Source organism: Anomaloglossus baeobatrachus, chromosome 2 (assembly GCF_048569485.1).
Source record: "Anomaloglossus baeobatrachus isolate aAnoBae1 chromosome 2, aAnoBae1.hap1, whole genome shotgun sequence".
NCBI lineage: Eukaryota > Metazoa > Chordata > Amphibia > Anura > Aromobatidae > Anomaloglossus > Anomaloglossus baeobatrachus.
In genome coordinates, this window is record NC_134354.1 from 55,592,652 (window position 1) to 55,620,247 (window position 27,596).

Consider the following 27,596-nt stretch of genomic DNA (forward strand, 5'->3'; position numbering starts at 1 on the left):
CGCTATACATTATTAATTAATGGCAGATTTACAAGCATGAGAAAGAACTGGCGACATTGCCATCGTCATCTGCCATCCCCACGCTTCTACTTTGAAAATGAGATGAATCTTTTTTTTTTTTTTTTTTCCTTCCATTGGGGGCGTAGCGGATCTGCGCGTGAGAAATGATCAAGGTGTTTCATATCATTTAACGTCGGCAGCCTGATTCCCTCCATACAGAAAGTGCCCTTCTGTAAATACACTTCAAACTTCACAGGAGAGCCGGAGATTAAAGCCGGAGTCGTCAGTAATTTGGGGTTGTGTGTTCTGATATTATGTTTGATATCTGTAGCCGTACAGTGGTGTTATTACACAAGAAAGGAGAAAGCCTTTCTCTTACAGATCTTTGTCTTCTTGAAGGATGGGGGAGTTGCACGGTCGTGTCTTCTTCATTCTTCTCCATTCTTTTTTTCTTTGTGTCAAAGTTTCCTGGAAGAGTATCGAAGAGAACAAAAATAACTGCTGGCTTCAATTTTGGTAGAAGAATATCCAGATCACCATTTGTAGGCGATCGTAGAAGTTTGCAGGATTTCACTACAGACGCTCTCACCGATCCTCACATACCTTGTTTTTCCAAAAATAAGACCTCCACTCCCTACCCCCCCCCCCCCCCCCCCCCCCCCCCCCCCCCCAAAAAAATAAAAATAGGATTTTCCGCATTTTCGGAGCAAGGCTAATATAAGCCCTACTCCAAAAATAAGCCCTAGTCGCGGTTCAATAATGAAGCGTCAATGCAGCTAAAAAAAAGTTAGATACTGCAGGACACTTCATTACAGATCGCGGGCACCCCGCAATCATACTCGCCAGACGCCAAGCATGGGACCTGCAGTGATCACACACACATCAGATCTCACACCAGGACACATCAGATCACACACACAATCACCCATCAGACCACATACACACACACACACTCACCACATCCAGCGATACAGATTTCTACTGACTGGCAGAATCCTTAGACGTAGTGTGATGGAAAGCAAGGACCTGCGGCTGCGGATAGAATGCTTACAGGACCTGCGATGTGTAATTTGCTCACATATCTCCCTGCGGCCAGAGGCATTCTGTATCACAGGATGTGGTGAGTGACGTGTGTGTCTGTGTGATGTGATCTGATCTGATCGTGGGGGGGGGGGTCCTCCTTTTTGGGGTGGGTAAACTTACTTCCAGCCCTGTTTCTCCAAGAATAAGACCTACTCCAAAAGTAAACCCAAGCTCTTTTTGGGGGGCAAAAAAAAGTATGACAGGGTCTGTCTTATTTTTGGAAAAACACGGTATTTCCATGAAATATTACTCTGTCCAACGCCAGCAGCAGGTGCACGGAACGGGCTCAGGAAATCAACTCTACAGCCAGGCATCATGGCAGAAAAATAATTACCTTTTTATATAGCAATACTATAGAGAAAGTGGGGAAAAACACGCACACAAATATATTATATCCACCCCTTTTCCCTGTTTTTAAAAATAAAAAACAAAAAAAACGCAAACATTATCACAGTCTGTAAAAGTCATCAAAATATAAAAAATGGCAGCACAGACTTTTGTTTCAGTTCAGAATGTTTAATAATATCTAGATATACAAGTGCATCTCCATAAAAAAAGAATATAATCAAAATTCAATACAAAAAGGAAGCGCATATATTATATAGTCATTACACACAGAGTGATCTATTCCTATATATATATATATATATATATATATACTAGCTGTACTACTCTGCTTCGCCCGGGTTAATAACTGTTGTTAACAAAATAGAATGTATTATCAAAAATGTATTCTGCTCACAAAAACCACAAAGTAAATAGATAGAAATGTAATTATTAAATTGTTGCCTATATTAACCAATCAGAGCTCAGATTAATTAACTGTAGCAAAATAGAAGTTAAGCTGTGATTGGTTGCTATTGGCAGCCTGATAAATCTCCAGGCAACAGAAAGCCCTCCCCCTGACAGTATATATTAGCTCACACATACACATAATACACAGGTCATGTGACTGACAGCTGCCGTATTTCCTATGTGGTACATATTATTGTTCTTTGGCTGCTTATTAATCAGATTTTTATTTTTGAAGGATAATACCAGACTTGTGTGTGTTTTAGGGCGATTATGTGGCGAGGTTGGTGTATGTGTGGTAAAATGTGTGCGGAGGGTGGTATATGTGTTCAAGCACGTGGTAGTGTGTGGATCTATCTCTTTCCCTGTCTATCTATCTGTCTCTTTCCCTCTCTTTCCCTGTCTCTTTCCCTGTGTCTGTCTTTTTGTCTGTCTCTTTACCTGTCTCTCTCTTTCCCTCTCTTTCCCTGTCTGTCTCTTTCCCTGTAAGTCTGTCTCTTTGTGTCTGTCTCTGTGTCTGTCTCTTACCCTGTCTATGTCTGTTTCTTAGCCTGTCTGTGTCTGCCTCTTTCCCTGTTTGTGTCTGTCTCTTCCCCTGGCTGCATTGTGACACGCCAACATTCCATATAAGGGCGTGGCTGTGCATTCTTCTGAAGTTCTGGCTGCACTGTGGCTCCCAACTCCATTCGCTTTAATGGAGGCAGGTTTTTTTGGTGAATAACTGTAAAGCGCCGGGTTAAAATTTCCCCTCAAAACATAGCCTATGTCGCTCTCGGGGCCCAGAAGTGTGAGTGTGCAAAATTTTATGGCTGTAGCTGCGACGGTGCAGATGCCAATCCTGGACACACACACACACCACACACACACACACACCACACACACACACCACACACACACACACACACACACACACACACACACACACACACACACACACACACACACACACACACACACACACACACAGCTTTATATATTAGTCATTACACACTGAGTGATCTAATTCAAGTGTTTATTTTTGTTGATGATTATGGCATGCAGCCAATGAAAACCCAACCTTCTATGTTGTGTAGGACAACATTCTCACATCCATGCGACATGTTCTAGTGATGCCCATTTTTTTTTTCTTCTCTGACCGCACTTGAATCCATAAAGTTTCATTGATCTGTACACAGATCAGTTTTAAAAATGAGTCCCTGTCTCCGGTCCGTCAAACTCTGAGCAGATCCTGTTCTCATCTGTTTTGCGGCTCTGACGATGACGATAAAATCTGTGGGACCTTGGAGGAAACTCTGAGAACAGACCTTGTGCTTCAGCGCTCCATCCCAGATTATTTTTTTTGACTGATCCATTGAATAAATAAAAGTTCAGGCAGCCTACTACTGCGTCAGCTTTTAAATAAGGTAATGAAAAAGAAAGAAAATGTCTGGGACAGGAGAGAAGAATTGGTTTACTTTACGAGGATGTAAGAATAGAAATGTAGCACCCCTTAATGACTACTGTACTGTGACGGAAGAGTGAGCGACCTGTCTCCTATCTGTGATATTTGATATTGTGATAGTTAAAGGAATTGTCTACCTTTTTGGGGCCATTTTTTTTTTTTTATTACTTTATTGGGCTAAGAATAATTTTTATTACATTTCATTACAAATTTCACAGTTTTGGATTTTCCGTTCTTTGTTTTCCAGCACATTCATATTGAAATCCTTAACAATCTCTCTACTTTTGACCTGGTGACCGGTCCGATTTAATCAGTTATTCTTGCTGCTATCATGAATATTTTTTATTGTATATAAATCCTTCATATGGTTCCAGAGATATGGGCCTTTTTATTTAGTTGTTTCTATAGTTTTTTTTTTTTTACAAGGGAGCAGTGCTCATTGGTTAATAATGCAAAGCACGCCCCCAAAGAACCTCTGAACCACGCCCCCGCGGTACAGGCCATAAAGAGAAGGACTAAATAGAAATGCCCATATTTCCGGAACCATATGTCGGATTTAAAAAAAAACAAGCTTGGAATATTCGGGGGGAAAAATACCGCTTATCCTCGGGCAACTTTTTTATTATTTCCTGTTTTTTTTTTAATTACTTCTTTTTTTTTTTATTGAATTCCTTCAAATTTACAATCGCTAGAGCCGCACGTCTTTCATAGCAAATATTGTGATATGAAGGATAAATATGGCCCAGTTTTTTTGCCTAGAACCCAGCCTGGCTTCGTCATCGACAAGTATAATATTGACAGGCTTAGTTTGGCATGCTGCAGATTGCCTTCATGTCTTTAGCACTTTCTATTTTTCCTTCCAGTGTGTTCTTACATGCCAGCGCTCGGGTTAACCAAGGTTTACTGGCAGTGAATTCTGTAATGTTCTCCATCTCATCTAATAACCTGCCTTTAAATGTGTTCTGTGCAGTGATCTCCGGAGCATTCTGCTATGACGTGGTGCTGGACGGACGGTTGGACGACTGGAATCCGACGACGGTGAGACTCTTGTGGGTTTTTTTGTTTTTGGTCTACTAGGTCAGACTTTTCTTCAGCCTTCACGGCTTGTCAGACAATCTGTGATCACAGCTGCAGTAAAGCGTACTGGTGCCATCAACATGTCTTAATCTAGGGGATCATCTTGTATTGCTTGGACTTCTACAAACCACGTAATGGAAAATAAAGCCTTCTTGCTGAAATATTATGTTCAGGAGAGATCTACCCCGTCAATCCGTACAATCCAAAATTGTATGTCCTCTATGGCTTAGCAGGGCTCAAAAATCGATGATGAGAATAGAATATGCAAAACGCAGGGGGGGGGGGGGGGGAATAATCCCTTTTTGTTTTTTAGGTATATGTGTCATATTCCCCCTCCATTATTCTCCTCTTCCAGTGCTAGTGCATGAGACAATAATTGTATTTAGAGGTTGTGTCATGTTCTTTGTTCAGGAGGGCACACCCTTCCGGCTTCCCGCTCTTCAGGGGCGGTACACTCCTGATGATTGACAGTTTAGGTCAGTGGCATATGAGCTTCTCTGGCCGAGCTGTGCGCTCTCCCATACTGCAACTTTGGAGGAGTGCATGTATACTAAAGCTGTCCCGATCCATTGATACATCAAGCTCTTGCAAGCTGTAAAGCAAAGAGCTTGTAAGCACTGCACTCATTGCATAAAGTATAGGTCTCCGCCGATAGACTGCAGAGGTTGCTGATGACTTTGGCAATGAGTAGTATGTTATAGAGCTAACCATCAATCCATTCTTGAGATCAGAGATGACTTATAAAAAGGAAAATTGCCTAGTTGCCTTTTTTAGAAGCACTTTGCCATTTTAACCAATTCACAAAAGGAGTCAAAACGGAGACGACTAGGGATGAGCGAACACAAACTGTAAAGTTCGGGGTTCGTACTAAATGCCGCCTGTCTGGATCTCAGACTCAAAAAGTATTTAAAAAAAAAAAAAGTCTTTCAGTTCGCTGGTCAGGTACGGTACGTATGATAGTGAAGTGTGTTTAAAGCCTAAGCGAATCAAGCTTTAGTGTATGTGGAAGTTACCTGTGTGCTGCTGTGAACAATAAAGAAACAAATATGACTTGGGCTCCCAGCTATTTTTGATAACCAGCCAAGGTAAAGCAGACAGCTGGAGGTTGGAATTATCAGGCTTGGGAAGAGCGATGGTTATTTGGCCCTTCCCAGCCTAAAAATAGCAGCCCACAGCCATCCCAGAAGTGGAGCATCACGTTAGATGCGTCAATTCTGCGCTTTACCTGGAATTACCTGATTTGCCTGGTTCGGTTACATTTGAGGTTGATGTCAGCTGTGAACTGACAACTGGCATCCAACCCAGGGTTTAGTAATCAGACACCCCCTTACCATCCTGGTAAGGATACAGTTAAAAAACAGTGTGTTTGAATAAAGAATCTCCCACACTCCCTCATTCACTATTTTATTAATTCAAAAGAAATCTTCACAGTTCCCACGTAATCCTAATGGAGTAATGCCCCATGATGTCCAACAATTCCTATGGAACTTCGTTCTGACAACGTTCTCAGATCAAGGCCCCATTGGGTCACAGCCAATCAATGGCAGATCTGACATTTCTCACAAGTGGTGACATCTGTAACCTTATTTAAATACATAATTTAAAAAAACGGCGTGGGATCCCCTCCATTTGTGATCACCAGTCAAGGTAAAACTGACAGCTGAGGGTTGCAGCCCGCAGTTGTCTACTTTACCTGCGCTGGTTATCGAAAATAGGCGGGAGCCCACATCATTTATTTATTCCATATCCACATTTGTTTGCAGTGCAATTGCCCCTTTTTTGCTTTATTTTGCAGCCCCCTAAGCCTTACTATGACCATTTTACAGCCATTTTACAGCACACAAGTTTGGGTCTCTATTTATTTATATGGGGTTTGAGGTCTCGGTCCCAAACCAAACTTTTTTTTTTTCTCTAAAGTCTGGCCGTACCCGAACATCCACAGCTCCACTCATCTCTAGACATTTGCTTCTGGCTTGGAGTAGATTGTGTACAACCATTCCTTGCTTTGCTGACTGTAATCCCATGTTGTCTAATACTACCTTCTCTTTCTTTTCTTGAGTCAAACATGGTGGAGTCCAAGAAGATGTGTCTCCACATCTGGGGTTTAGTCTGGACCAAGTCTCTTCAGCCTGCTGGAGTAGGACTTGTCAGTGCTGATCGCAATCGCAGACACTGCCACTCACACAATTCGGCAGTGTCAGAAACTGCTAAATCAGCTGCTGAGCTGTGATTGGCAGGATCTGGAAGGCAGAGGTGAAGGCACACCCCAGAGAAGACTTAGGAAACGCCCTGTTGGGCTGAAAGCAAAGATTTCACATACTGATCTCCAAAAGTAACAAATGTGAATAACACTTCAATAGAGGAACACAGCGCAAAACGGAAAATGGCGGCAGATTTGGGAGACCTCGGGGATTTTTATAAGATCAATTTTTATTTTTTTTTTTTTTATAGAGCAACAGGTTCGAAAGATTGACAGCGGGATTTAAGCCGCGGGCAGGTCTGCAATCCTCTAGCAAGCTGTTATTGTCACATGATGTCTGATCAGATCAGCCGACATGTGCAGGGAAGGATGTGGGCTCAGTGTGTGAGCCCGCATCATAGAGAGGGACGCGATGTAGGATGCAAATATGTCAGGGCTTAAAGTAAATGTCCACTTGTCAGTTTATTCATGTTGCACAATTGAAGGCCGAATACGTCCTGTGTACATATACACATATATATACATATACAATATATATATATATATATATATATATATATATATATATATATATATATATATATATATATATATATATATATATATATATATATATTATATATATATATATATATATATATATATTATATATATTAAAATATACACTCACCGATATATATATAGATGTGTGTGTGTGTATATACATGCATGTGTCTATATATATATATATATATATATATATATATATATATATATATATATATATTATATATTATATATTATATATGAAGAAAAAACAAAAAGCCAGCACCAAATGTGCACTATAGCACTAAACATTCCAAACTGTACTTATTATAAAAAATTTTTGAGATTTTTGGCAAAAAATTGCAATTTCTTGAGCTGCTTCGCCACGTCACGGCAAATCTCATTTGAAGCAGTCCTACACTAAAATATTTTTATAAAATGTGCCATACGGCCTCACATATGAATAGTAGAACTGCTCTCAGCAGCACTCACCTGGTCTATTTCAATCCCGTACCCATGACTGAGTCATGGCTGTGGGCGGGACAGGTCCAAGCAAATGCTGCATGAAGTAAATAGCCTGTGGACAAAGCCTGATGACTTAATGTGAACAGTCACCAACCGCCAAAATCCAGACAGATGGAATACATCCCAAATTGGGGTGCATAGCAAGGTGGAGGTCAACCACCGACCAATTCAATGAAGAAAAAACAAAAAGCAGCACCAAATGTGCACTATAGCACTAAACATTCTAAACACTAAACATTAAATATATATAGACACATGCATGTATATACACACACACACATACATCTATATATATATCGGTGAGTGTATATTTTAATATATATATATATATATATGTGTGTATATGTACACAGGACGTTTCGGGCAGTGTTGGAGAAACGTCAGTCTCTGACCGAAACGTCCTGTGTTATGAGCCATTAAAGAAAGACAAACCAGAAGAAAAATGGAGTGCTGCCTTCTGATTTTTTTAATATACAGAATTGGCGGTAGGATGCTGTTTGTGAAGGATTTTTTCACCCAACTATAATCTCTTGGTGCTGCTCTGAAAAAAATTATATATTATTTTTATACTTATATATATATATATATATATATATATATATATATATATATATATATATATATATATATATATATAATATATATATATATATATATATAATATATATATATATATATATATATATATATATATATATATATATATATATATATATATATATATATATATATATATATATATATTATAATATAATATTAAATAGTTTTATGATCCGGCTGGAGACTATATGCATAGGGGAGTCTAGTCCAGCGCTGCCCCCCGCCGGCCTCTCCGTTTGATCTGACAGGTCTCTCCCTTGTGTAGTCACATTGCAGACACCTTTCAATCACTTTTCGAGGCGCTGGTTACAACCAGCCAGGGATGAACTAGATCTTCTCTGAATTTTCAGAGTATTTTGGAGGCTAAACGTACTTTGCTGCGGTTGTTGCCTATAGTTGGGGCAGCACGGATCGTCTGACACATTTTCTTGAAGTCTCTGCATTGATTGAGGATTGCAGGCGTCTCGGCTCCTCTCGCACACTCGGCAGCGTCTGCGTCTGATGACTCTCCGTGTCTCCAGTGGGTGTCTCTGTTGCTCTTTCTATCTGAATACCCAGAAATTACAGCTCCCAGTGCAGCTTCTCCAGACGATTACAAGTCTTGCTGCAGAGACCGTCTCCGAATACCAAACAGGAACTTAGAGAAATCCCTTTTTTTTTTATGAAATATTCTCTCTAATTCATTTTAATTCCAGACCACAATTCAGCCGCCTCAATAGCAAATCTCCAAACTGTAATTGCTAATGACACTGGGCGGTTCAGGCCCCTTCATAGCGGACATGGAGAGGATTATTTTGGGCCATCACGGTGGTAAATTAATTTCTAATATTGAAAGGGGGAGGGTGTATCCTGTGCTTCTGAATTAAGGCGTGTCTTGGTCACTGCACCTATTATGACACTTTGCATCAGACTATTGGAAATAATGCTGGATTGTTAAGCACCATATAATTTATGATGTTTTGTTAAAGGGAACCTGTCACCAGAATTTTCGCTATGAATCCCCTTCTGCAGCTCCTGGGCTGCATTCTATAAAGGTTCATCTTGCTACTGGCCCCCCTTTCAGACCTACAAAACAACTTTATAAAATATTACCTTTTGCTATGGTAATGAAGTTTGTTGGCCCCGTGGGCGGGCTGTATTTCGTCTATTATCCCCCCTCCTGCCGCTGTTTGCCGTCCCCCAGTGTTCATTTACATAGATGAGGCCGCCGCCCTCCTCTTCCGCAGTGCTCCGGAGTCTTGCGCAGTGGTACTATCGCGGGACTGAGCACTGTTTTCAAAACGCGAGCGCCGGTGATTTTATTTTGCAGGCGCAAGATTATGCGCGGCGCTGTGAATGTCATCACCAGCGTCATCCAAGTACCCGCCAATAATCTCGTGCCCGCACTTTTACCTCTGCCTCTACCGTTATGCGTTTGCGCTGGCCAGTGCTTATTTTTATCATCCCCGTTTACCTTTTTTTTTTTAAAACAGTGCTCAGTCCCGTGATAGTGCCACTGCGCATGCGCAAGACTCCGGAGCACTGCGGAAGAGGAGGACGGCGGCCTCATCTATGTAGAATGAACACTGGGGGACGGCGAACAGCGGCAGGAGGGGGGATAATAGACGAAATACAGCCCGCCCACCGGGCCAGCAAACCTCATTACCATAGCAAAAAGGTAATATTTTTTAAAGTTGTTATTTAGGTCTGAAAGGGGGGCCAGTAGCAAGATGAACCTTTCTAGAATGCAGCCCATGAGCTGCAGGAGGGGATTCTTTTAGTTTAATAGCGCAAATTCTGGTGACAGGTTCCCTTTAAGGCAAAGTATTGACCCCTTTCCCAATATACCATATAGGTGTATCAAGGGAGAAACACAGGACTTTATAATGTGTTTGCTCAAAGTCTGATATGTTATGCTGGAGGTGGCAGAATGACTCCCTGTCCTGTGCCGTTTGCTTGGATGTTTCCATAAACCCCATACAATTCTCCGGGGAGGATTGTGTCACCTTTCCATTGAAGTGTATGGACCATGCAGCAGCCTGGCCTTAATGACCAGAGGTCAGAAGTGGGATCTGCACCTGGCAAACATTATGGAATATTCTGTGGATTTGCTTTAAAGGGATTATCTGATAAATAATGCAGGGACCTTGGCTATCAGCGGATTGCAGGTGGTACAAGACACTTAGGGGTACTTTGCACACTGCAACATCGCTAGCCGATTGTAACGATGCCGAGCACGATAGTCCCCGCCCCCGTCGCACATGCGATATCTTGTGATAACTGCCGTAGCGAACATTATCGCTACGGCAGCTTCACACGCACTTACCTGCCCTGCGACGTCGCTCTGGCCGGCGTCCCACCTTCTTCCTAAGGGGGCGGGTCGTGCGGCGTCACACGGCAGGTGGCCAATAGAAGCGGAGGGGCGGAGATGAGTGGGACATAGACAATCCCACCCACCTCTGTCCTTCCTCATTGAGGGCGGGACTAAGGTAAGGAGATGTTCCTCGTTCCTGCGGCTTCATACACAGCGATGTGTGCTGTTGCAGGAACAAGGAACAACATCGTACCTGTCGCTGCAGCGAAATTATGGAAATGACCGACTCTACACAGATCACCGATTTTCGACGCTTTTGCGATCGTTTACCGGTGCTTCTAGGCTTTACAGGTTGCGATGTCGTTACCGGCGCCGGATGTGCGTCACTTTCGATTTGACCCCGACGAGATCGCAGTGGCGATGTCGCAACGTGAAAAGTACCCCTTAGTCCTATGGTGATAATGTCCTGCTGATAAAACACTGATTTTATTGGAACCGGTAAGGGACACTTCGCAGGAGTCAGGATCTCGGCCCCTCTATGATTTCATAGCAAAAACCTGGTGACCTATTCAATTTAATCACAAAAAAGGAGCAGAATTGGATCACCGCTCTCATCCGAGACTCTAGACTGATTCTTTACACTTTCCGCTGAGTCGTCTGCAGTGTTGGTGCGCAGCAGCGATCAGTGGAGATCCCGGAGCCCCGACAATCAAAACGTCTGATATTTCTCTGTTTATTTAAAAGTACAGTTAAACTTTGAACGAGTTTTTGAGCCTTTTGCTTTTCCTCCCCGTCTCTTCTGTAGGAGAACCTCCATTCCTTCACGAAGGACGCGCTGCAACTTATAAGCAAAGATTTGCCGTTTGAGTGTTTAGAAGTGGAGGAAAAGGTTGGCAGAGAGATCTTCCAGTACAATCCGTGAGTCTTACATTGTACCATCAATTTATCCTACGTTTTCATACATTAAATTGTAAAGGGTTCTTCTAATTGTGGAGGGCGGTGAGCGGAATAATGCTGCTTTCTTCCTCCTGCTTTGTGATCGCGCCCGTTGGACGCCGCGCGGTGGATAGATTGTTCCGAGAGCAGAGAACGTTCCGACGTTCTGCACTATTTCTATTATTAAGCATCACAAGCAAATATTTCCTGGTGTAAAAGCCAATTGTACGGAAACATTTCAGCATTCGGGTTTTGTGGTGGAACGTTCAGGTCCCCCTTTTATGGAGCTCGTACGTCAGCGTAATGCAAAAAAATAATCCTGTAACAATCCTGTACCTTTCTCTTTCTGAAAAGTAGTAACGATCAAGCAGGGCCGAGTCGGGGGAAGTTAAATTATTTCCTTCTTTTCAGCAGCAGAAAATGCGGTGCGGAGGCAGATATCGTCCCCGCGGCTGTGCGCTGAAGCTGTAGGTGCTCCGTGCTGAACAGATCTAGCAGATAATACCCTTATTATAGGATATGTGATGGAGCAGGCAAGGATTAAGGTTTTTTTTTCCATGTTTATAGGAATCTGTTAGGAAAAAAAAAATCTGCAAGCATTAATATGGAAATAGAGATTTACAAAGACACGGGAGGGCTTCATCATATGCTGCATTATAGCAACGCACAACATGGACACTTGCTTTAAAGGGAACCTGTCACCTCTTTTTTGGCTATAAGCTGTGGCCACCACCACCGGGCTCTTATATACAGTATTCTAACATGCTGTGTATAAGAGCCCAGGCCGCTGTGAGAACATAAAAAAACACTTTATAATACTTACCTAACGGTCGCTCGGTTGGCCAGATGGAGTCTCCGTTCTCCGGTGCTAGCGCCGCATCTTTCGGCCATCTTTGTCCTCCTCCTGACTCTTTCTATGTCATACACACTCGCCTGTCCTGCGCAGGCGCACTACAATACTTTGATGTGCTCTGCTCAGGACCTGAATCCCGGCGAGTGTGGATGACGTCGGACGCGTCATGCACCGCGGCGAGAGAAGGAGGAGGACAAAGATGGCCGAAAGAGGAGGCACTGGAGAACGGAGACGCCCATAAGGCCAACCGCGCGACCATTAGGTAAGTATTATAAAGTGTGGTGTTTTTTTTGTGATTTTATGTTCCTTGCCTGTTGTCCTGATGAAGGGAGCTGTGACTCCTGAAACGCGTTGACCTGTGCATGTTATTAAAAGAAGCATTAATCTCCTTCTGAATCCATTGAGTCCTTGGCGCAGAATTAAGAACCCTTCTTTGTCTAGTCTCTGTTATCAAAGTGTTTTTTATGTTCTCACAGCGGCCTGGGCTCTTATATACAGCATGTTAGAATGGTGTATATAAGAGCCCGGTGGTGGTGGCCGCAGCTTATAGGCCAAAAAAGTGGTGACAGGTTCCCTTTTATGAAATGATTATTAAAGAGATTCTCAGAAGTGGAACTGAGCCTTCAAACAGTAACTAAAACGTACCCGTATAATTAAAAGCTAATCGGCAAAGGTTCGGGTCTCAAGACCCTCCCCACTGATAAAAAAAAAAAAGCCCCCCGAGAGGTGCACAGCTCCTACCTGAGTCCCACACATAGTGGGGGACAGAGTCAGTAGAAGCCTTTGTGGGCTAGACGAGTTCTCTTCAATTGAGCTATGGGGGCACTCTGGTCTCCTGAGCTGGGCACCTCTCAGGAAAGAGGGGTTTGAGTGACCAGTTGGGGGTCACCGGACTGGTCTGCTTGTAAATATAAACGCACGGAAATGTAAAAAAAAACAACTTGTTAATTTTTAGAAGGAATCTGTTACATGGGGTTGATTTGCAGGTAGTGTTAAAGGGAATCTGTCAGCGGGTTTTTGCTACCACATTTGAGAGCAGCATGATGTAGGTGAGGGGATTCTGAAGCCATTGATGTATCACTAAGATTACTGGGTGCAGCTGTTCTGACACAATCTGAATTTTGTAGCTTTAGGCTATGTGTCCACGTTGCTTTTTACCTGCTTTTTACCTGCTATTTTGCTGCTTTTTCAACTGCAGCGTTTAATGCCAAAATGGATATGTTCTGCTTTTCAAGCAAAGTCTATGGGAATTTGGGTTTCTTGTGCACACTATCCTGTTCAAAAAGGTGCCTTTTTGTGGCAGAAATTTGGGCAAAAACTCTGCTTTTCAAAGAAGCAACATGTCAATTGTTTTTGCCATTTGCGTTTTGAACTGCAAAGCAGAGTTTTTGCCCAAATTTCTGCCACAAAAAGGCACCTTTTTGAACAGTATAGTGTGCACAAGAAACCCAAATTCCCATAGACTTTGCTTGAAAAGCAGAACACATCCATTTTGGCATTAAGCGTTGCAGTTGAAAAAGCAGCAAAAAAGCAGGTAAAAAGCAACGTGGACACATAGCCTTAAGCGGGCTTTACACACTGCGATATCAGTCCCGTATCGCTAGTGTGCGTACCCGCCCCATCTGTTGCGCGACACGGGCAAATCGCTGCCCGCATCGCACAACATCGCCCGGACCCGTCACACGGACTTACCTGCCCGGCGACGTCGCTGTGACCGGCGAACCGCCTCCTTTCTAAGGGGGCGGTCCGTGCGGCGTCACCGCGACGTCACTGAGCGGCTGCCCAATAGCGGAGGGGCGGAGCTGAGCAGGACGTAACATCCCGCCCACCTTCTTTCCGCATAGCGGCCGGGAGGCAGGTAAGGAGAGCTTCCTCATTCCTGCGGTGTCACACGGAGCGATGTGTGCTGCCGCAGGAACGAGGAACAACCTCGTTACTGCTGCAGTAACGATTTTTGAGAATGGACCCCCATGTCACCGATGAGCGATTTTGCACGTTTTTGCAACGATGTAAAATCGCTCATCAGTGTCACACGCAACGGCATCGCTAATGCGGCCGGATGTGCGTCACCAATTCCGTGACCCCAACGAGTTCGCATTAGCGATGTCGTAGCGTGTAACCCTTGAGGTGTTTGTTCAGGTTTGGAAACAGATGATAGTTAGAGGGACCTAGATGTGGTGATTAAGGTGGGTATTCAACCAGCTGGAAGCCCAGCTCTGCCAGTTTTGCCGTGGTCGCTTGTGCAGTGTGAGCGGAGGCGTTGTATTGCAAGAACAAGATCCTTTGGACAGTTTGCCGCACATTTTGACTTTCAGAGCTGCCTTCAATTGGTCCAAAAGTTCAATGTAATACCTTGCATTGATAATGGAACCCTTTTGAAGGTAGTCCACTAGCAGCACTCCCTCCTTATCCCAGAACACAGACACCACCACCTTAGTGGCTGATTTTTACACCCTTAACGTCTTTGGGTGAGGAGAACCACTGTGCCTCCACTCTTTTTGAATTCTCCTTGGTTTTAGGGTCATACAAATAAATCCAGGTCTCATCCATAGTGACCAGTCAATCCAGGAAGTTCTTATCAGTCCGGAAACGCTGACAAATGGACCGGGAAGTTTTCACTCGCATGCTTCTTTGATCTATTGTCAAACATTTGGGGACCCACTTTGCAGATAGGTTCCTCATGTCCAAATGTTCATGGATAATGAGACAAACATGTTCACGGGAAATCCCCATGATGTCTGCTAGTGCTTTAGCTGAAATTCGTGGATTCTCCAGTATGAGGTTGTGCACAGCATCGACGATCTCCGGAACAACAACCACCACCCTCGGTTGTTCAGGACGTTCCTCATTATTGGTACTGAAGTGGCCCGTTTTAAATTTGATAACCCAGTTCTTAATTGTGGAATATGAAGGGCATTGATCCCCCAATGTCTGCGACATATCACCATGAATATCCTTTGTGGACTTTCCTTGCAGAAACAAGAATTTTATCACCTCTCTGCTCTCAGTTGCTTTGAATTTCGCATTAGACTCAGACATTTTGTTTTCCCGCCTGCGTAGAACACTGTTGCCATAAGCAACAAACACAACATTTTGAAAACCTATATTAGACACATAAGGCTTTCATGTGATGTATCATTCACTACCATAGAAACAAAAAAAAAATCACAAAGCTAAAGACTTATCAGCAGCTCCTCGTAACTGCTATGGAGTGATTTACTGCTGCCGCTGACCGTTTGGTGCACAATGATGGTAATCACTCCTTGCACACCCCCATGACTGAAAGTGAGCAACTTTCGGGAGGAATCATTTTAATTTTCTTCCTGTAAACAAACATTTGGTAAGACGGCCAGGAAGCATTTTCATGCAGTTTATATGCAGATTTAATTCTATATCTGAAGATGCATAGCATTTCCTTTTAAAGGGCTGTCTACTCCACCATCATGCTTTCTAGGTATTCATCAGTTATCACCAGGGTAGTAATATATTAAATTTAACCATCAGTTTATAAATGGTCATGGTCTTAAAGGGAATCTGTCAGCAGGTTTTTGTTACCTCATCTAGGAGCAGCATGATGTAGACAAATAGATCCTGAATCCAGCGATGTATCACTTAGATTACTGGATACAGCTGTTCTGACAACACAATCCAGAATTTTTAGCTTTAGCCATGTAGCAGAACTGAGAGAGCTGTCCGCCCACACCAGGCTCTCAATAGAGATTGTACATACAGTGAGGTGTCAGAGGAGGGGGTGTGCCGGACTGCCATGCGTGTTAAGTTGTAGCCCAGCAATGAGAAGGGTCCTGCTGCTTAAACAAACATCTAATATATGAAGCTGAGTGTATGTGTGTATGTGTGTATGTCTGCTAAAGGAATCCGCACCGTCGCATTTACAATCACGAAATGTTCCACAGACGCCTCATGTGACTCAGGGAACGTCGTAAACTATGTTTTGACAGGAAAATTTAACCCCGAGCTTTACAGTTACTCTCCAAAATCCTGCCTCCATTAAAATGAATGAAGGTGGGAGGTACAGGTTATTAATAGCAATTGTCAGTGGTTGCTATAGGAACAAAATAAAATGTTAGTATAAGAAGCTTATGTGTTGGGTAATATGATGTCGGTGGGGAGACTGATAGAGAGAGAGACATAAAGAGACAGACGTGGAAAGAGACAGAGAGATGGAGACGGACAGAGACAGACATGGAAAGAGATGGACAGAGACAGGCGGGCCAAAGAGAGACAGGCGGGCCAAAGAGAGACAGGCGGGCCAAAGAGAGACAGGCGGGCCAAAGAGAGACAGGCGGGCCAAAGAGAGACAGGCGGGCCAAAGAGAGACAGGCGGGCCAAAGAGAGACAGGCGGGCCAAAGAGAGACAGGCGGGCCAAAGAGAGACAGGCGGGCCAAAGAGAGACAGGCGGGCCAAAGAGAGACAGGCGGGCCAAAGAGAGACAGGCGGGCCAAAGAGAGACAGGCGGGCCAAAGAGAGACAGGCGGGCCAAAGAGAGACAGGCGGGCCAAAGAGAGACAGGCGGGCCAAAGAGAGACAGGCGGGCCAAAGAGAGACAGGCGGGCCAAAGAGAGACAGGCGGGCCAAAGAGAGACAGGCGGGCCAAAGAGAGACAGGCAGACACTGGGAGAGTGAGATAGAGACAGTTACTATCCCGGGCAACGACCGGGTACTACTGCTAGTAGCAAATAAGCAACAGTTAGGACTGTGACAAGACTGGCATCCCTGAATTCTGTATTAACCCCTTGCAGCATGCGGTGTTCAGCTTACATAGCAAAAACGTGCTGATAAATTCCCTTTTAACATATGAAAAAAAAACCCAAAAACTTCTGACACTCTTCCGTAGTGCTGCTGGTGACTCCCGCCAGTCTCCTGGCTTCCCTTTATGGCTAGGGGTGTTGGGAATCTGCTGCAGCCTGTCAGCGAGCACTAATTGGTTGCAGTGGTATTGTCTTATCTAATCCCGAAGAAACCGTCCCGGCACGGGGCATGATCTCTGCAGCCAGAAGAGAGAGCCAGGAGACCAGCATGGGAACAGAGCAGCACAGAGGAGCAAAGTAGGGCCGGTAGTGGTTCTGTCACCGGAGGCCGGCATTACTGGGCTCCATCAAGGTCTCCATCTAACATCACAGGTCTAGTGCTGCTCCGTTCTTGCCAGCAAAAGTGATTGGCCCCCTGCTGGTAACCAAGAAAAAACAGATGACTTGTGCGCTCACCTGGTCCAGTTGTGTGGTGCACAATAATGCATAAGTATAAATGGATCCGGCTGCAGCAGATGCACAGGAAAGGAATAATATGTGATTTTTCTGCGCTGCTGTAGAGAAATATCCGGGATACACTAGTGAATGGTGGATTAATTGTACAGATTTTGAAGCTATCCAGCTTCTTCCTCCAGATAAAACCACAAACAGTATTGTGGTTTAATCCCGGCGCTGGGTGGCGTTGAAATGCACAGAATGAAACCACCTTCTACTTGTGTATCCTGGATTTTTCTCTGTGAAATCTTCAACAGCAGCAAATCACATATTATTTGTTTCTTTCCAACATACAATAATTACACATTCAGTCCTACTGACCTCTTCAGTTTTGGACGACTGACTTCTAACTCAGCTGGCAATGGTAAGAGAAGGATCAGGCAGACTGAATTTCTGCATGCCCAATCCTTTGTTCTTAAACGGTTTGTGTTCTATCCTCTCTCCACATATGCACGCTAAAGAGGACAGAAAGAATGCTGCTTGGCTTACGCCTGGGGTCCCCAACCTTTTTAGATCTGAGAGCGGGTCGCAAGCCACATCCACCTCCTGCCCCCCTCACAGTAGTGACAGCCAGAGCCCCCATTATTGGTATAATGACAGCCAAAGCTTTTACAGAAATTACACCCAAGACGGTATACCAAGTTCCAGGGGTTCCTACCTTACACCCCCTTTCCAATCTGCTCTCCTATGTGGGGCTACGCACAAAAGTTCCCATCTGCTCCTCGAACTGTTCGCTAGACCTGATGCACTAAAATGGAAGATGGCCACTATCCGCACATCATGGGCCCGCAAGCTGCATGTGGCTCCTGAGTTACAGGTTAGAGACCCCTGGTGTCGTGTGTGTGTCGTGCTTGACAGACAGTCCTGTGGTGTCTTGCTGTGGAATATCACTGCATTTGGCTACACAAGCTGCTCTCTGACCTTTTTCCTTGCTTGGGGTTTATCCCTTTCTCTTTAGGATCCTGTGGATTTCCTCACTTTTTCAGCTGTTAATCTTCACTTCCCTTTGTGTCTTTTAAATACCTTCATTCCCCCTTACTCTGTGCTGGTGATAAGTCTAATAACCTTAACAAGTCTACAGTGCAAGCAGTCGGCTTGTATACATCTGGGGAAACTTTGTTGTTGTTGCAGTTCCTCTCCCTGAATCATCTGGAGTTAAGTTATTCGTTTAGTTTTCCCTGTGCTTTCTTTAGAGCTTATTATGGTTGACTAAGTGCTCATCAAATCCAATCCCTACCTAGGGTTTAGTTCAGGGTCAGGTATCTGGCATGGCGCATAGGTTCGGAACCTATCTAGGGTGACGAGGGAAGCCAGCGGTAGGTTTGGTCAGCGTTCACCATTTCTCTCTTCCCTTGACACAGGGTTTCCCTTCCCTTTTGCCGTTCGTTTTGTACTTACCCGTACCTAGCGTGACACCTGACTTACGCCATTAAAGTTGTCTGGGCACTTTAAAGGGGATCTGACTCCAGATCAAAAGTGGGCAGATTTTGCTCTTCTTTTATTCCCTCTGCTCTCCTGAGTATTCCATTTTTTATTTTTTTTATTTATTTCTCTATTTTTTTTATCTTTTTATAATTCACTGTATGGTTCCTTTTTAATTTAGAGCAAATTGTTGAGTTCCGCAGAGGCGTAGCTCACAAGATTCCCTGGGGGAGTGTCCGCATAATTAGCATGTATGCCACGCCCCGTTGTAGAGACCATATTAATTAGTTCTAAATAAAAAGGCTCATATTTCTGGAATCTTTTTAATACATCTCCTCCAGGAAGTCCTCCAGAGGCCGTAGAGGGGCCGATGAGCTGGATACAGAGTCCTTTGATGTATAGAGTGCTACTCGCCTGCCATTTATTGCAGGACCATAGAGTTTTTGGGGTGAGACCGGACCGTGCTGCTGTGTAAAGAAATCTGCTAATCTGTTATGTCTGTACTTCTGGGGATGCAGGGACTGCAGGATTGTGATATTTGTGTGGACATAGTCTTCTGAATGACGGGTGTACATGTGACGGTGGCAGCGCTGTGTGCCGTGTACAGTGGAGGGAATTGCGGACTTCCTGCGGTGCAGATAAGCCGTATCACACTCCTGTGTGACGAATGCTGAAAAATTGTTCCGTCGTTCCTCTCCGGACTTGCAAAGCTTATATTATACCGGCGATTTCCATGCCGTCGTCTAGACTTTTGGAGCAATGAGTAGCATTCCTGAAATGAATAATGCTCGCACAGCGTGGAGTGAGGACGGCGTGTGATCAGCCCCCGAATACAATGTCTGACATTCTCCAAAAATGTTTTATTTATCAAATATTTTCTAACTATTGTCTGAAGGAAACATTCGGGTCTCTTCTCATTCATACCTGCAAAGATGTCTGGCTGATTGCTCAGTGTTTTCTGTACCTTCATTTTTTTATGGTAGAAAAGGTTATGATCTTTCACACAAAATCTGTAGAAGTGTTGTCTTGTTGCCTTCATTGCTTTTGGTGTGTATACCAATCTAGTATGTCCTGTTACTGCCCTGAATCCCATTCTCTAACTTGCCTTCCAATCTTTTTGCATGAACCATCCTTCTTCATCAGCATTCTTCCAGTACTGTAGGAGCTAGAACTTTCCTTTTCTCACTTCCCAGCATGCATTGTACCTGTTATGATGGGCTAATTTCTCATCTGTCTTGGATGGGAGACCGCCTCTCCTTAATGACTGCTTGCACTTTCACAGAGTGCCTATCAAGGGTTTCCAACTTTTTTTGTCGAAAGCTTATCCAAAAATTACAGACAGCCAACATTATTTATAGACACAGTCTATCCTTAGGCCATGTGCCCACTGGGAAAGTACATAGGTAAGGATGGTTGACCTTGGGGAGATCAACATCCAACACCACAAAGACACCATCACATGTTTCTCAACGCTGGCCGGAAACTAGCCAGGTCTTTCACCGGGAAGGAACAACCACGGGAAGGGCAGGTTCCAGTCAAGGAAACTGCCTATACCAAAACATGGTATCCATCCACAGACAGCTGTTTCGGGGTATTTGCCCCTCATCAGTGTGGAGTAGGAAACTGGCTAGTGGGAGCAATGCCTAGTAGAAGACTACATAGGTAAGGATGGTTGACCTCGGGGAGATCAACATCCAGCACCGCGGAGACACCATAACGTGTTTCTCAACGCAGTGACACTAGAACAAGGCCCCCACGGGGAAAGTGCCCTGTGGATATATCCGCAGGAGCTCCCAGAAATCCGCAGCACAACTTTGTCTGAGTTGTGCTGCGTTTTTGGTGCGGAGGTCCTGTGGATATGCTGTGGGCATTCTGCATTGAGGATACAGTACCATGGCTCGGGCACTGCATTCTCAATGCAGAACAAGTGCTGGAGTGATCGGTGAGTTCATACTTGCCTGTATCGCACAGCCACTTGGTTTCTGGCTGGCTCCTGGACAAGCTCGGGCGGTCACATGACCACAGCTCTTGCAGGCCCCGCCCACCTCTTGCAGCCCGCTTCCCACCCCACTTCATACTGCATATAATGGCATGCAGGTCTTTTGAAATGTAAATCCTTCAACACCTTTTATATCTTTTATCTGTTGCAGTGTTTCCGAGTAACTTGCATTTTAATTCATATGCAAATGATGCATTAAGTGCTCTGGGCTTAACCATGCACTTCCCAAGCCTCAGCCCCTTCAGGTTGTTTAGCCGCCCAGCACCAGCCTCTTTAGTTTGATCGCCACCTCACCGATGTCCGGACCAAGCAAGGAAATCAGTGCGCTATCAAGTTACAGAGGCTAGTGCTGTGCAGGGAAACACCCTGAGGACACAGCAGCACTAAGTGCTCAGTCACACCTGGAGCACTTAGCGTTCCTTGACACCACAAATTCTCTCTATTAACCTACAGGTTCTAAAGTTAAGTTATATGGCCACCACAATGAAAGCCAGGCTGCCAGGAGGCAATGAACCTTATTCCTCCTGGCAGACTCCGGCTTTCAGTTATAGAGGCGCCGCTGCAGCTGTTTCACTGCTTAGTACATAGTGAGCGGCGGCCGGCTTTCAGTAGTACCGAGCTGTGGTTATAGCTGCCAATAACTATGTACTGAGCGGTGACTGAAAGTCGTAGGCAGCCACAGGGTTAAAGTTCATTTCCTCTTGTTAGCCAGACTTTCAGTGCAGTGACCATAAAGCTTTAGGATGCTACTAACCTGCAGATTAACCTAACCGCATAGCTGTAGATTAGCTGTAGATTAATAGCTGGGGATTTTTTTTTACATGACAGGTTCTCTGTAGCCCCTCATTTACATATGAATTAAATTGCTAATTACTTGGCAATGCAGTAACAGAAGATGTAACAGTGTCAATTGGTGTACATTTTAAAGACCTGAATGCCCATATGAGCAGTTTGGGGGGTGGAGGAGGATCTATTTTTCTGACAGAATCCCTTTCAAATAAATAGTAACAATAAAAGCCAAAAGTATTGCAGCCGTCTGAGCGAGGCCTATGGGTGATCATACAGGGAACAGTAAAAGCAGGTAAACTTGACAAGTTTCAGCAAAATGGACCAGATGCCCTATTGTGCCACAGGGCCTGAGTGTGTGCCAACAGAATGTGTGAAATTCTGGGCACTATTCTGGGGTACTCTTCGGAGCCCTCTTTGGGGGAGCCCTCTTTGGGGGGGGCGCTCTTTGGAGGGGGCACTCTTTGGGGGGGCGCTCTTTGGAGTCCTCTTTGGGGCGCTCTTTGGAGTCCTCTTTGGGGCGCTCTTTGGAGTCCTCTTTGGGGCGCTCTTTGGAGTCCTCTTTGGGGCGCTCTTTGGAGTCCTCTTTGGGGCGCTCTTTGGAGTCCTCTTTGGGGCGTTCTTTGGAGTCCTCTTTGGGGCGTTCTTTGGAGTCCTCTTTGGGGCGCTCTTTGGAGTCCTCTTTGGGGCGCTCTTTGGAGTCCTCTTTGGGGCGCTCTTTGGAGTCCTCTTTGGGGCGCTCTTTGGAGTCCTCTTTGGGGCGCTCTTTGGAGTCCTCTTTGGGGCGCTCTTTGGAGTCCTCTTTGGGACGCTCTTTGGAGTCCTCTTTGGGACGCTCTTTGGAGCCCTCTACGCGGGTGCTTTTTGGAGCCCTCTACGCGGGTGCTTTTTGGAGCCCTCTACGCGGGTGCTTTTTGGAGCCCTCTACGCGGGTGCTTTTTGGAGCCCTCTACGCGGGTGCTTTTTGGAGCCCTCTACGCGGGTGCTTTTTGGAGCCCTCTACGCGGGTGCTTTTTGGAGCCCTCTACGCGGGCGCTTTTTGGAGCCCTCTACGCGGGCGCTTTTTGGAGCCCTCTACGCGGGCGCTTTTTGGGAAGGTAGATTGACTCACAAAGGCCATAACATTCCCAGGGAGCTGCAGGTTCCCGGATCGTGGCTGTGCTGAAGGCTGAAGATGGGGTTAAAGCAGAGAAGATATTTTTGAGATGTAACCACATGTAAATCCAACCTAAATAAGGAAAGCTGTGAAGTCTCTTCCGCGGTAACCTTCACCCCTATCAGCATTTTCTTGTATGTGCGCCGGCTTTCTTCATGACTTAGTCTTGCATGTCTGGTCTTTGATCAACATGTGTCAAGCGCAGCGCAGCATGAATGGAGGCCCCGGGGCTCGCATGTAACATATTCCTGCTCATTTATGTGTCGCCAGAGCAGGAGATAAAGAGGAGCAAAATGCATAAACATCCCGTATAGGAGAAGGAGGTAATTCTAATACCAAACGGTTTCCTGTCATCACGAGCTGCGAAGAATGCATCAGATTGGTGAATAAATGTATGAGAACCTGGGGCCGGCTCACGGGAGGCACAAAAGTCAGAAATAAAGGCTTTAACTAGTGTAGGCAACACACTAACGAACCTGTCCTTAGCTAGATTATAATAGCACCATTTATTCCATGGTGCTGTACATGGGAAATGTACAGAAAAACATGACCTTGCTGAACGCTGCACCCTCATAACCTGCGTGTAGGGAACATATCTAATATGTCAAGAAACTGTCCAGAATCTCATGCTCTGCAACTATCCTTTTATGTACAGTTGAAACCAGAAGTTCCCATCCACTAACTGAAAAGACACATCTGCAGGTTTTTCCCTCCACTCTCTATAAAGACACATCTGCAGGTTTTTCCCTCTACTCTCTATACAGACACATCTGCAGGTTTGTCCCTCTGCTCTCTATAAAGACACCTCTGCAGGTTTTTCCCTCTGCTCTCTATAAAGAAACATCTGCAGGTTTTTCCCTCCGCTCTCTGTAAAGACACCTCTGCAGGTTTTTCCCTCTGCTCTCCATAAAGAAACCTCTGCAGGTTTTTCCCTCTGCTTTCTATAAAGACACCTCTGCAGGTTTTTCCCTCTGCTCTCTATAAAGACACCTCTGCAGGTTTTTCCCTCTGCTCTCTATAAAGACACCTCTGCAGGTTTTTCCCTCTGCTCTCTATAAAGACACCTCTGCAGGTTTTTCCCTCCGCTCTCTATAAAGACACCTCTGCAGGTTTTTCCCTCCGCTCTCTGTAAAGACACATCTGCAGGTTTTTCTCATTATCTGACCTGAAATCAGAATAAATCTTTCCTGTTTAAGATAAATTAGAAATCTAAATTATTATTTGCCAAATCCCAGAATGAATGTTTTAATGCATTTTTATTACTTTCTGCAAAGTCAAAAGTTTCCATCCATTTCATTAGTATTTGGTACCATTGCCCTTACACTGTATGCTTTGGGTGAAACGTTTTGGATATCCCTCCACAAGCTTCTCACAATAGCTGGTGGAATTTGGGACCATTTCTATTTACAAAACTGGTGTAGCTGAGCCATGTTTGTAGGTTGCCGCTCGCACCGGCCTTTTCACGTTTGCCCATAAATGTTCAATAGGATTAAAATCAGGGCTTTGTGATGGCCACTTCAAACCATTGACTTTGTTATCCTTAAGCCACTTTGTAACCAGTTTGGCAGTGTGCTCCGGGTCATTTTCCATTTGAAAGACCCCTTTTCCGCCCAAGTTTTAAGTTCCTGGCTGATGTCTTGAGATGATGCTTCAGTATAGCCACATAATCTACTTTCCTCATGATGCCATCTATTTTGTGAAGTGCATCCGTCCCTCCTGCAGCAAAACAACCCAACAACATGATGCTGCCACCACCATGTTTCACAGTTGGGATGGTGTTCTTAGGCTTCAAAGCTTCTCCCTTTTTCCCCCCAAACGTAATGATGATCATTATAGCCAAACAGTTCAGTTTTAATTTTGTCAGACCACAGGACATGTCTTCAAAATTAATGCACTTGGAAACATTAATCTAAGTTTTTTCTTTTGGAATAACGGCTTCTTCCTGGCAGAGTGGCCTTTCAGCCCATGTTAATACAGTACTCGTTAAACTGTGGATATTGACACAATCTTATCAGCTTCCGCCAGCATCTTCACATGGTCTTTTGCTTTTGCTCTTGGGTTGAAACTCCACACTTCATAAAGTTATTTGTAGATGTGTTTTAGATTTCATGCATTTATAGTTTGGTTTTGTGTAACTTTTGTTTTTTAATTTTGATTTCCTAAATCAATATTAAAAAAATTATGCATTTATATAGCGCTAATAATTGCACAGTGCTTTACCTACATTGACAACACTGTCCCCATTGGGGCTCACAATCTAAAATCCCTATCAGTATGTGTTTAGAGTGTGGGAGGAAACCGGAGTATCCAGGAAGAAAACCACGCAAACACGAGAAAAACATACAAACTCCTTGCAGATGTTGTCCTTGGTGGGATTTGAACCCAAGACCCTGGCGCTGTAAGACTGCAGTGCTAACCACTGAGCCACATGCATGAAAACAAGCAACTTTGTAATATATCTTATCAGTGAAATCTGCTTGTTTCTCCTCCTGATCTTTTACTTTCAATTCATGGGTAAAATAGATCTTCAGTGAACACAGATTTTTCCATTACGGAGATGACAGTTTGTGCTTATAATATTCTATATAGAAAGAGGAGGGGCTAGGGGCAGACACACATTCTGCTCCAAGTTCTCCAGAAACAAGTTACTGTCCTCCATAAAACTTTACGAGCACCAACTGTCATCTCCTGTCTCCGTAATGGGAAAATCTGTGACAGGTTTTACCTATTGAGAGTAAAAGATCAGGAGGAGAAACAAGCAGATTTCACTGATAAGATATATTACAAAGTTGCTCCTTTTTAATGTGTACTATTGATTTATGAAATAAAAGTTAAAAAAAAAAGTGACGGGGAATTTTGAGAATGAAAGATCATTCTAGGAGGAGAAAGAAGTATATTTCTTGAAGATATTTTATAAAGTTTCTTCATTTTCCATCTACTAATGATTCATGAAAATAAATAAAATGACAACAGATCAGCGAAGCTCTGAGGGAAAACTTCCGCCTACATTTGTCAGGGTTTCCGGAGTGATAAGAACTTCCTGGAGCGACTAGTCACTATGGATGAGACCTGGATTTATTTGTATGACCCTGAAAACAAGGATCAGTCAAGAGTGGAGGCACAGTGGTTCTCCTCGTTCAGAGAAGTTCAGGGTGCAAAAATCAGCCACTAAGGTGATTGCGTCTGTGTTCTGGGATAAGGAGGGAGTGCTGCTAGTGAACTACCTTCTAAAGGGTTCCACCATCAATGCAAGGTATTACATTGAACTTTTGGACCAATTGAAGGCAGTTCTGAAGGCCAAAAGGTGCGGCAAGCTGTCCAAAGGAATCTTGTTCCTGCAAGACAACGCCTGCGCTCACACTGTACAAGCGACCACGGCAAAACTGGCAGAGCTGGGCTTCCAGCTGGTTGACGACCCACCTTATTCACCAGCTCTAGCTCCCTCCAACTATCCTCTGTTTTCAAACCTGAAGAAACACTTCAAGCGTACCAAACTTCACACCATTTCTGATGCCATGGCTGCTTTGGATGCCTGGTTTGAGGCACAAGTGAAATCCTTCTTTTTGCTAGTCTTACAGAACTTGGAATACCGATGTAAGAAGTGTGTTGTCATCAGTGGGGAGTATATGGAATAAATGTAAAGCATCATCAACGTATCTCATTTCTTTCTGGGTAAAGCCAAAGACTTATCAGCAGCTTCTCGTATAGGGCAAAATGCATTATATTGCGTAGTCTAAAACTGCAACGTATATAAAGAACCTGTGAAGGTCCATAGGAGTATCCGGCTGGGCATATCCGATAATCTGGCATGGTCCGAGGTCTCTTAGATTATCAGAGCATCGCTACAGCTGACCATTACCGTATTATCACTGGACCCATGGAAGCAAAATGATAAACCCATGCCACATGTAATGGTTAGAACGGCTCTTAGCATTGTTAATCTGAGACTGGAAACGTCGTCTCCTTCCAGCCTTATATTAGCATAGAGCAAGCTACTGTACTTCATCTTGTTACGTGCACTATTCACATGCGGCTCTTGTGTGATGACCCCAGAGATGTGCCGGCTATAGCTGGAGAGGATGCTGCAATCCAATTTTTATTTTCCCTGCTAGTTTCCATGAATTTAAAAGGCTTTCCTTACAAATAAAATATAGGACAACGGAGCTAATTTGTGGCTTTATAGACCATAATCTGTATTAAGAACAAATAATCTGCCCAATATATCATCTACTGCCTGTTAAAGGATCAACATTCAAATTAGGGAGAGTTGCGCTTTTTTTTTTTTTTTTTTTAAATAATTATCCTTTTAAGCAAGGAGCACACTTACAAGCTGTTTCTGTAGAGCTTGTGAGCGCTGCTCTGGAGCTGGCTGGAATGTGGTCGATGTCTGTTCTCTTATTGGTCACTAGTTCAATCCGACCGCATAATCTTCTTCTGTATTATGTGGTCGGAAGGGCTGAGGGAATATACATTTACAGACAATAGGGCTTTGGTCAGTCTGACATGAGACAATTCCCAACTTCTCTTGATTTTACTAAAGAAAGGAACCAAACATCTGGCCTAATTAAGAGCAATTCACCCCCCACCCAAGTGGCCAGACCCCATATTAAAAGGCTGTGCCAAGTTTGCAAGTTATAGCCAAT

The 27,596-nt window shown here is 44.2% G+C and overlaps 1 protein-coding gene across 1 annotated transcript in view; it reads left to right on the forward strand.

Moving 5' to 3' along the window:
- Positions 1-27,596, forward strand: part of MRPL39 (mitochondrial ribosomal protein L39) — a 124,234-nt gene that overhangs the window by 68,864 nt on the left and 27,774 nt on the right. Inside the window, exons 6-7 of the mRNA XM_075333394.1 lie at positions 4,287-4,354; positions 11,342-11,454. Of these exons, the coding sequence (XP_075189509.1) occupies positions 4,287-4,354; positions 11,342-11,454 (181 nt within the window). The remainder of the gene's footprint in view (positions 1-4,286; positions 4,355-11,341; positions 11,455-27,596) is intronic.